The sequence below is a fragment of the Rhinopithecus bieti genome, unplaced genomic scaffold (assembly GCF_001698545.2).
Source record: "Rhinopithecus bieti isolate Rb0 unplaced genomic scaffold, ASM169854v2 scaffold_574, whole genome shotgun sequence".
NCBI classification, from domain to species: domain Eukaryota; kingdom Metazoa; phylum Chordata; class Mammalia; order Primates; family Cercopithecidae; genus Rhinopithecus; species Rhinopithecus bieti.
Window position 1 is genome coordinate 5914294 of NW_016803605.1, and position 11613 is coordinate 5925906.

The following is an 11613-nucleotide window of genomic DNA, read 5'->3' on the forward strand; positions in this document are numbered from 1 at the left end:
AAAAAAAAAAAAAAAAAAAAAGAGAAGGAAAAAAAGGAGATGCTTTAATTAAAAGACATGATGTATGTAAAATGTTTAGTAAGTGCCTCGCCATAAAAAAATTCAAATAGTTTCATAACGGGAGCAATTCAAACTGGTAGTTAAGAATACAGACGACAGTATTAGACAGTTTGAGCTGAGGTTCTGCCCCTTTCTAACAACCTTGGAAAAACGTCATTTACCTTAATATTTTTAATATTTTAGTTTTCTAACTTAATATATAAGGAGACAACAATAGGAACTACTTCACACCTTTGTTATGAACAAGAAATAGCTATTTAACTTAACCTATTGCATAGTAAATATTAGGTGTTAACAAAAACAACAACTTCCTTTTCCAACAGGAAAAAACATTACTGAAATGGACTGAGAGAAGAGAGAAGTTGGGAGGTATCTATCCTTAGGGGTTTAAAAACCCAACTGTTGGCCAGGTGTGGTGGCTCACACATGTAATCCTAGCACTTTGGAAGGCCGAGATGGGCAGATCACTTGGTGTCAGGAGTTTGAGACCAGCCTGGTCAACACGGTAAAACCTGTCTCTAGTAAAAATACATAAATGTCCCAGGTGTGGGGGCGGGTACCTGTAATCCCAGCTACTCCCAGCTGAGGCAGGAGAATCGCTTCAACCTGGGAGGCAGAGGTTGCAGTGAGCCGAGATCGTGTCACTGCACTCCAGCCTGAGCAACAGAGCAAAACTCTGTCTCAAAATAGGTAAGAAAAGAAAAGAAAGAAAACCCAACTGTTGGGCATGGTGGCACATGCCTGTAAACCCAGCTACTTGGAAGGCTAAGGCTAGAAGAGAACTTAAACTCAGGAGTTCAAGACCAACCTGGGCAACACACCAAGACCTCATCTCCTAAATATAATATTTAAAAAAAGAAAAAATTAAAATCAGTAAAATCCAACTATTCTGGAAAATCAAGTATTCCTCATCTGCACAAAAGTAAACTCTCTTAAAACCATTTCTAGGTCGGGCGCGGTGGCTCAAGCCTGTAATCCCAGCACTTTGGGAGGCCGAGACGGGCGGATCACAAGGTCAGGAGATCGAGACCATCCTGGCTAACACGGTGAAACCCCGTCTCTACTAAAAAAATACAAAAATCTAGCCGGGCGAGGTGGCGGGCGCCTGTAGTCCCAGCTACTCCGGAGGCTGAGGCAGGAAAATGGCGTAAACCCGGGAGGCAGAGCTTGCAGTGAGCTGAGATCCGGCCACTGCACTCTAGCTCGGGCGACAGAGCGAGACTCTGTCTCAAAAAAAAAAAAAAAAAAAAAAAACATTTCTAAGTTTCAATGTTATAAGATTATATAGATGCATATTGGTTCTGTAGCTGATATTACTATTTGATAATAATTATGTCCTATATAACAGGAAACATTGTTTATATTGCAAGGCATTACAGAAACCTTTCCTGTACAACAGGTACTCAGAGACACACGCTAACCCACAGCTCCTAGGTCATTCTCTGTGGGCTCAAGCAGCCACTCCATGACGGCCACAATTGTTTTTTTTTTATTTTTATTTTTTTAAACTAGCAGTAAATTTACCCATGAATTGTGTTCACTAGGCCACCCTAGCAGTGAGAAGGGCAGATCTTCATATGTGTAAGTCCATCTTTTCTATCCTATTGATTAATAGCCATAAAAATTAGATTTACTTATATTTTACTTAATGAAAATGTCACCTCTTTAGAATGATCTGGCCCTTCTTGTAACGCCAACCGTGCCCATAGGATGACTCTTTCCGCAGTTTTCTCAGCTTCAGCAGGAGGCAAAGACTTCAACAGAAGGAGACAGTCTTCACCCTATAAACAGGGTTTGAAAGGAAGAAAAAACAGCTGATATTTGCAAAGGACAGTGTGGCCTTACCTCTTTCTTTTCTATTTAAAGATGAATATACATCATTTGGAAAAACAGATTATGGTTCAATGTTTTAATAATCTGAAAATCCATTTTTATTTTATGTTACTTTAAGTTTCAGGATACAAATGCAGAAAGTGCAGGCTTGTTACATGTGCCATGGTGGTTTGCTGTGCCCATCAACCTGTCAACCACGTTTTAAGCCCCACATGCATCAGCTATCCATCCTGATGCTGAAAATCCATTTTTGATGACAGAAAACAATAAAATAAATGTAAAATACGATCCTAGATACCGAAGATTTAATTCCTAGGCATTGCTATGATTATAGAATCATATAAAAATAATGACATTTAAAAACACAATAGGCCGAGTACGGTAGCTCACACCAGTAATCTCAGCACTTTGGGAGGCTGAGGTGGGTGGATTGCTTGAGGTTGGGAGTTTCAGACCAGCCTGGCCAACATGGTGAAACACAGCCACTGCATTCCAGCCTGGGCAATGGAGCGAGACTCTGTCTCAAAAAAAAAAAAACAATAACACAGAAACAAAGAAGCCATACGAAATGACAACGTAAAACTTACAAACCTGTTCTCTATCAATCAGGTCAATAATTCTTAGACTGTAGATCTCATCATCAGATAACATAAACGCTTGGGCCACCTTTAAAGCATCTTCTAAAGAAGATGGGACATCTTGCTTGAGAATGTATCTAACCACCCTCTGCAACAGATAATATGAACATTTCTTTGTTATAAAACTCACAGAAAACCAAGAAATCATTTGCTCATAAGCGCAAAGTGGCCAAAAAATTAAAATAATGCAGCAAAAAACTAAACTGTATGAAAAATTAAAACATGATTTATATTCTGATCATTCCACAGTCCTGTCTTCTTTCTTCTATAACTTCTTAATTTACTATTTGGTGTCTTTTTTTTTTTTTTTTTTGAGACAGTCTCCTCTCCCTCTGTTGCCAGGCTAGAGTGCAGTGGCGCAATCTCAGCTCACTGCAACCTCCACCTCCCGGGTTCAAGTGATTCTCCTCCCTCAGCCTCCCAAGTAGCTGGGACTACAGGTACGTGCCACCATAACTTACTATTTTTTTTGCATTTTTAGTAGAGACAGGGTTTTACCATGTCGGCCAGGATGGTCTCGATCTCTTGACCTCATGATCCACCCACCTTGGGCTCCCAGAGTGCTGGGATTATGGGTGTGAGCCACCACTCCTGGCCTATTTGGTGTCTTTAATACTCTCATAAAAAGGCCAGGTGCAGTAGCTTGCACCTGTAATCCCAACACTATGGGAGGCCGAGGCGGGCAGATCATCTGAGGTCAGGAGCTCAAGACCAGCCTGACCAACATGGAGAAACCCCATCTCTACTAAAAATGCAAAAGAAATTTAGCCAGGCGTCGTGGTACATGCCTATAATCCCAGCTAGTTGGGAGGCTGAGGCAGGAAAGTCACTTGAACCCAGGAGGCGGAGGTTGCAGTGAGCTGAGATCGCGCCATTGCACTCCAGCCTGGGCAACAACAGCGAAACTCCATGTCAAAAAATATAAATACTCTTATAAATAACTGAACACCTTATTAACATCATATCTAACAAAAGAAACGTAGTGGAAAAACCTAGCTGTATCAGCCTCCTAGAACATAAAATCCTCATTTAGTTTCCCATGTTGCCCTAGAAATGAAAGAAAAGAGAAAAAAGACTCTTCAAAGAGTGTACTCACCATTATTTCCTTGTTTAAGAGATTTACCTCTCTTATGCCATATCCTCGTAAAAGTTTTTTCATCTCCATTAGTTTGTAACTTTCCTGTAATAACTTGACTCTGAAAGCAAATTTATCCATATTAACATGGATTATCTTTTTTATGAAGTACTATGGGACACAGTAAACAATATAGAAACATAAATGAACATCAACTCGAAACACAATGTTTCTCCAGAGCGCAAAACATTGTTTGGTAGACTATAATCTTACTTGGGATGGTCCATTTCCAGGTGCTGTTTCACCAGTTGCTCCACAGCTGCACTCCAAGGAACCACTGCCGCATACATGATCTTGAGCACAGCATCAAATATGAGCTACAAAAAGATGCACACATGGACAAGGAACAGCCCTCAGGTTTACGATGCATGCAAGTGAACAGCACAGTCTAATCAGCAGAGGTCTTACACCAACCACATGGTAGTTTGAGAATATTTCATCTACTCACTGGAAAACCATTTATTTCTTCAGTTTTCACATACAGAGAACAATTTGACTATTCAGAAAACTTCAGAAGAGTCTTTTGTCTGCTGTAAGCTAAGACACACAGCTTTATTGCTTTCTACGGTCTTTACAATCTCTGGGTTTTTTTGTTTTTTTGAGTCAGGGTCACGTTCCCATTGCCCAAGCTGGAGTGCAGTGGCGCAATCTCAGCTCACTGCAAACTCCACCTTCTGGGTTCAAGCAATTCTCCTGCCTCAGCCTCCCAAATAGCTTGGACTACAGGTGAGCACCACCACACCTGGCTAATTTCTGTATTTTTTGTAGAGACAGGGTTTCACCATGTTGCCCAGGCAGGTCTCAAATTCCTGAGCTCAGGCGATCTGTCTACCTTGGCTTCCAAAAGTGCTGGGATTACAGGCATGAGCCACTGTGTCCAGCCTTAGTCTCTGGCGTAAAAACAGTTTTCATTATTTTACTTCTATTTTATAGTGGTAACAACAGTGCGAAGTTAAAATAAAGGCATATTACAACATATTAAAAAATGTCTCACATTGCAGGCGGTAACTGAAAAAGAAACTCTCCATGTTTGCATAACCACAGAAAAGCCTGCAAAGATATGCATACAACTGTCCATGGAGGTTACCCTGGGGGTGGAAATGAGTAAACATTCACTTTTTATTTTCTGTAATTAAATAAAACAGACACTTTAGGAGAACAAAGCGGGCAGATCACTTGAGCCCAGGAGTTCAAGACCAGCCTGGGAAACCCTGTCTCTACAAAAAATACAAAAATTAGCTGGATGTAGTGGCACGCGCCTATGGTCCTAACTACGCAGGAGGCCGAGGTGGGAGGATTGCTTGAGCCAGGGAGGTTGAGGCTGCAGTGAACCATGATCATGTCACTGCATTCCAGCCTGGGCGACACAGCCAGACTCATCTCAAACAAAAACATATATATGTTGCTTTTATGAACAGAAAAAAGTTTTCAGAAAAGACTTAATGCTCAAAAGGGAAACACAAATGGTCACAATTTACTTACGTCCGTGTCAGATAAACATCCTATTACTGCCATGGCCTTTGCTTCCCATGCTGTTTCAAAGAGTGATGTGGACTTTGAGCTGCATCTATCCAGTAAATCCTAAAAAGGGATAAAATGTATGTTTTTTAAAATTAAAATTCCCATTAAAAAATGCCACATAAAGCTAGATACAGATATTACATGGCCTTGATAGATGTGTTAAAAAAAAAAAAACCCTAAAAATTCTAATTAGTCATAAATGTTGAATAACGGTCTACAAATACAAAACTGCAAAAAAAAATGGGCCTTTAGTTTTATATGGTATAGAAAATTTAAGAATGAAATATTCTTGAAGAATCTACAAATAAGATTACTGTAGCACATTAATAATGTCCACAAGAAATAATTGCTAATATTTATTGAGCTCACGCTCCTGTGATCTCATAATAGCCCTTTGAAGAAAGTACTGTGAAAGGGAAATATCTTGGGCCCCCAAAATCACTAAGGAAAACTCAGGCTGGAAACTGCTTAGGGCAAACCTGCCTCCCATTCTATCAAAGTTACCCCTCTGCTCACTGAGATAGCTGCCTTATCCGATTGCCTCCTTTGGAAAGGCTAATCAGAAACTCAAAAGAATTTTAATGTTTTGTATCACCTATCTGTGACCTGGAAGCTCCCTCCCGCTTGGAGCCTTCCTGCCTTTGCTTCAAGTTGTCCCACCTTTCCAGATAGAACCAATGTACTTCTTACATATGCTGACGGATGTCTCATGTCTCTCCCTAAAATATATAAAGCCAAACTGTGCCTGGACCACCTTGGGCACATGTCTTCAGGACTTCCTGAGGCTGTGTCATGGGCGCATCCTCAACTTTGGCAAAATAAGCTCCCTAAATTAACTGAGACCTGTCTCAGATTTTCTGGGTTCACAGTCCTAATGTATCCCCACTCTGCTCAAGATGATTAGTAGCAGAATTAACCCACATTTTTAACCAATTCAATATGCTGCACGAGTCCTACTGATAAAGCATATGACATTCCTTAAAGAATTAAATATTTACTGCAGTGCTGCACTGCACAGATCCAAGAAATAAGATTAGATCTAAAGGAAAAGTTACCGCTATGTACAGCAACAGAAGTTCCTCCTCTTGCAAGTCATGTTCTCTCATGTAAACTCTTACAAACCTCTCTAGGACAGAGGGAATGAGCTCTGGGGCCAGGACTTTATCAAACATTCGGAACACTATGGTGGTTGTATTTTCCTGGATGCCAAAGGAAAGAAAGATGGCATAAATACAGACTCCACCCATAACTTGACATACAAAATAAATCCTATGACCTTGGACTTTACCTTCTCAAAATCACAGAGGGCTAATTTGCAGTTGTACTTCCTATGCAGTGTGATCAACTCTCGCAAGTTATTTACCAAAGTTCTCAGCTGACATACTTCCTCTGTGTTCTGATAATCCTTCTAAAACAAGTGTTAAAGTTGTTAACGATATAAAATAAAAGTGTGAGAGAAAAATAGAATCAGAATTATTTCAGATAAAATAAGAAATAACCCTGGTTATGCACATAAGAGGAAACCTGCAAGTTTAAACCGACTTATGCTCTAAATTTTGTAGTATTTTAACTAAATTAGTATAGATCAGAATTTGAAAGAAATTTTCTTTCTCTTAAAATAGAAAATTAAAATATTAGTATAATACTTTTCAGAACCCAAGTATACTTAGTACACAGCATCATTTAGATAGTGCTCAGTGTCCCATCTATCTATAGAGATTATATATCATAACGAGATATAAAGGCATAACATTTCCTAAAATTATATACAAAGAACAGAACCTTCAATATTGATAAAAGTTTACAGGGAAAAGATAAAAATCATGTTTTACAGTAAGAGGAAAAAGCTCTTATATAGAAAAGGTGACTTGATAGATACAACGTTTGAAAACTAATACTAATGTACTATCAAGACTTAATTTTTCTTTTTTTAGGGGTGGGGGGGATGGACAGAGTCATGCTCTGTCACCCAGGCAGGAGTGCAGTGCCACGGTCTCAACTTACTGCAACCTCCACCTCCCAGGTTTAAGCGATTCTCCTGCCGCAGGTTCCCAAATAGCTGGGACTACAGGGACCCACCACCAGGCCTGGTTAATTGTTTTTGTATTTTTACTAGAGACGGGGTTTCACCATGTTAATCAGGCTGGTCTTGATCTCCTGACCTCAAATGATCCACCTGCCTCAGATTCCTCCCAAAGTGCTGGGATTACAGGCGTGAGCCACCATGCCCAGCTAAGATCTAATTTTTCAAAGGATTGTGAAATGCTGCTAATGCAGAAAATCCCAATTATACCACTTAGCAGAATGTTTATATAGTTCCCCTTTTGGTTGGTTCAATAGAGAAAAACTGTTCATTAAAACAGGTTGAAGGGGGCCAGGAGCAGTGGTTCATGTCTGCAATCCCAGCACTTTGGGAAGCCGAGGAGGGCAGATCATCTGAGGTCAGGAATTCAAGACTAGTTTGACCAACATGGTGGAACCCCATCTCTACTAAAAATACAAAAAAAAAATTAGCCAGGCATGGTGGCAGTGCTTGCAATCTCAGCTACATGGGAGGCTGAGGCAGGAGAATTGCTTGAACCTGGGAGGTGGTGGTTGCAGCGAGCTGAGATTGCACCACTGCATTCCAGCCTGGGCAACAGGGCGAGATTCCATCTCAAAAAAAAAAAAAAAAAAAAAAAACAGGTTGAGAGGGCTGGGCACAGTAGCTCACACCTATAATCTCAGCACTTTGGGAGGCCCAGGTGGGTGGATCGCCTGGGCCCAGGAGTTCAAGACCAGCCCGGGCAACATGGCAAAACCCCTTCTTTACAAAACTACAAAATCAGTCGGGCATGGTCATGTGCACCTGTAGTCCCAGCTACTCAGGAGGCTGAGGTGGGAGGATCACTTGAGCCCAAAAGTTGAGGGTACAGTGAACTGTGGTTGCACCACTGCATTCCAGCCAGGACAACAGAGTGAGACCTTGTCTCAAAAACAAATAGTAAATAAATAAATATATAAATAAATAAATAGGTTGAAGTTGTAACAGAAATATTAGAAACAAAAAAAAGCAAACTTTCCTACATATGGATTTTAAAGGCACAAAACAAAAAAAAGGAACACAAAAACTGAAAATTTAAGAAGTAGATATATGTCCAGATACTTTACATACATGCGGACAAACCCTTTCAGGTAAACTGACTGTTTCATTACTAAAAGTCCATTCTCCACATCATACCAAGGAAATCCAATGCCAGGAAGATGCCAATCCCAACTCCTCTGTTTTTTCTGCTGTAAAAAATATCTCTGCCAATTGAAGTCCATTTTCTGGCCAATTTGCCTTTAAAAAAAGATTACAGACAGTTCCAAACAACGTATTATACTGTTGGGAGTGTGCAAAATGTCTTTTTACTGTTAATTAAATCAGTATTACCTTATCAGTTAATTCAAGGTTCCTGGCTGCTTGTTCCAACCATTTTGCAAGAATTATCTGAAATAAATCATTTAAAAATAAAGTCTTAATAGATAATCACTGATATAACTAAAAACCTCCACCATTTCTTTTTTTCCTTTAGAAATTTAAATTGTCTATAAACGTCTTATCCATGACTGTCTTTTGTGTTTGTGTGGGGGGGTACATAGTAGGTGTACATACTTGTGGAGTACATGATATGTGCTGATACAGGTATGTAATGTGAAATAATCACATCATGGAGAAGGGGGTGTCCATCCCCTTTGTGTTACAAACAATCCAATGACACTGTTTTAGTTATTTTTAAATACAGATTTAAGCTATTATTGACTCTCTTGTGTAATCAAATAGTATGTCTTCTTCATTCTTTTTTTTTTTGAGACAGGGTTTCGCTTGTCGCCCATGCTGGATCTCATGCAATGGCAGGATCTCGCTTCACTGCAACCTCCTGGGTCAAGCAATTCTACCGCCTCAGCCTCCCAAGTAGCTGGGATTACAGGTGCATGCCACCATGCCCAGCTAATTTTTGTATTTTTAGTAGAGACAGGGTTTCCCCATATTGGTCAGACTGGTCTCAAACGCCTGACCTCAGGTGATCCACTCAACTCAGCCTCCCAAAGTGATGAGATTACAGGCGTGAGTCACCACACCCAGCCTCATTCTTTCTAAATATATTCTTTTGTACCCATTAACCATCCCCACCTCTCACCCATCAACCCAAAACGCTTCCAAGCCTCTGGTAACCATCCTCCTACTCTCTATGGCCATGAGTTAAATTGTTTTGATTTTTAGATCCCATAAATAAGTGAGAACATGTGATGTTTGTCTTTCCATGCCTGGCTTATTTCACTCAACATAATAATCTCCAGTTCCATCTACGTTGTTGCAAATGAAAACAGCTCATCCTGAATCATGGTTGTCTTTTAAGAGACACTTTAACACAGGTGTTAGTTAACTGTTTAACTAACTGGTGTTAACATGACTTAATCTTCAATGATCTAATGTAAAAAACAAAATAAAGTCATCAAGAGTAGAAATACTGAAGACAACTCACCTGTCCTTCCGGTACAGTCCTTCTTACAAATGGAATCACATCATTTTTAAACCATGGACATAGCCTTTGCAAAGAGACTGATTCAGAAATTGAGTTGAGCAAGTTCTCCAGCATTTTCACATCAAATCTGCTTTCAAAGTTTGCCTAAATTATAAGGAGCAAAAAACTAAGATCTGACAAATTTAAAACAAAAACCTCCCAAATGTTTGACAAAGATATTTTAGGAAGTCATTTTAAGGAATACCTTACTGATTTAATAATGAGTGCTAAAGGAGATTTACACTATGCAAATGTTTCTAGTTGGGAGCTGCATACTATAGGCAATGTCACGGCGCTGAGTGTCAAATAGTTTATCATGTAGCAGAGGAACCAGCAGAGAACGAGTATTCTAAGGAAAACTTAACTGCGGGTGATAGTAGGAATTCTAACAAGCAATGCAGCCATTAATGGCATCACGACAAGTTATGACTTCATGGATCTAATACTCTATACCAACTTCAGCCAACCTTAAGGGGATGAAGACAAGCAATTTTAAGGGGCAATCTTTTACCACAATCTAAGCTACTGTAGCAACATCTTCTCCACCAATGCTACATTAGAAAGCCCACTAATAAACCAGATGTTGCCTTTTGAGCTAAGATTAGGAGTTAGACTCTTTTTTTGGTTAACTTTTCAGTTCAGTGGCATAAGTATAGGTTTGTTATGTAGGTAAACTTTTGTCAAGGGGGTTTGTTGTACAGATTATTTCATCACCCAGTTATTAAGCCTATTAACCATTAGTTATTTTTCCTGATACTTTCTCTGCTCCCACCCTCCACCTTCTGAAAGGCCCTGGTATGTGTTTCCCTCTATGCATCCACGTGTTCTCATCATTTAGCTCCCAAGAAGCTAGACTCTTAATGATTGGATAAAATAAGGTTCTACTGTACCTTCACTGTACTTCTGATTTAATATCATCAGAGGACAATTTTCTCTGGGGAAAGTCTTTTATTTTGGGACAGAGTCTCACTCTGTCACTCAAGCTGGAGTGCAGTGGCATGATCTCGGCTCACTGCGACCTACACCTTCCAGGTTAAAGAAATTCTCCTGCCTCAGTCTCCCAAGTAGCTGAGTCTACAGGAACGTGACACCATGCCCAGCAAATTTTTTATTTTTGGTAGAGACAGGGTTTCACCATGTTGATTGACCAGGCTGGTCTCGAACTCCCAACCTCAAGTGATCAGCCCGTCTCGGCCTCCCAAAGTGCTGGGATTACAGGCGTAAGCCATCGCACCCAGCCCATGGGGAAAGTCTTTTTTATCCCCTTGCCCTTTGTGAACAAAAGCAAGTCATATTTTAAGAACCAATCAGAAAACACCCCATCACCCAGTCAGACTTGCATCCTGTTAGTTTCCAACATTGATTCAATCACCTAACTCAGGAGCTACAAAGCTGTTAAGGAAAAAATGTAAAACATGTTACCCGATGTCGAAGCCAAAGGTATTGTGCACATACAAGGTTTCCTTCTTTTAGCTGTAAAAAAATATCTTTGAGATCATCTTCATTATTTAGAAATTCAATCCAAGAACTGCCACTGAATAGACAAAGAAGGGGAAAAGGTCAGTTTTTAAAAAAATTAAGGTTATACCTTTTAAGTGGATATCTTTAAATGCATTTTAATTAGTTTTGTTCTTCATAAACAAAAAACTAAAAAAAAAAAAAACCCAGTTCCAAAGATCACACGGTGCAAAGCTCATTTCCTTCCTATCTCGGACCCCAGAACTCCCGCCACCTTCCTCAGCACATTTCCTTCCTCAGCACATTTCCTTCCTATCTCGGACCCCAGAACTCCCGCCACCTTCCTCAGCACATTTCCTTCCTATCTCGGACCCCAGAACTCCCGCCACCTTCCTCAGCACATTTCCTTCCTCAGCACATT

At 40.1% G+C, this 11613-nt stretch overlaps 1 protein-coding gene across 1 annotated transcript in view; it reads right to left on the reverse strand.

Annotated features, from left to right (window-relative positions):
• KNTC1 (kinetochore associated 1) overlaps positions 1-11613 on the reverse strand; it is a 100283-nt gene that overhangs the window by 47081 nt on the left and 41589 nt on the right. The window contains 11 exon segments of the mRNA XM_017889010.1: positions 1722-1841; positions 2485-2619; positions 3628-3727; positions 3880-3983; positions 5149-5247; positions 6243-6386; positions 6476-6595; positions 8408-8509; positions 8603-8659; positions 9696-9839; positions 11157-11268. Coding sequence (XP_017744499.1) covers positions 1722-1841; positions 2485-2619; positions 3628-3727; positions 3880-3983; positions 5149-5247; positions 6243-6386; positions 6476-6595; positions 8408-8509; positions 8603-8659; positions 9696-9839; positions 11157-11268 — 1237 coding nt within the window.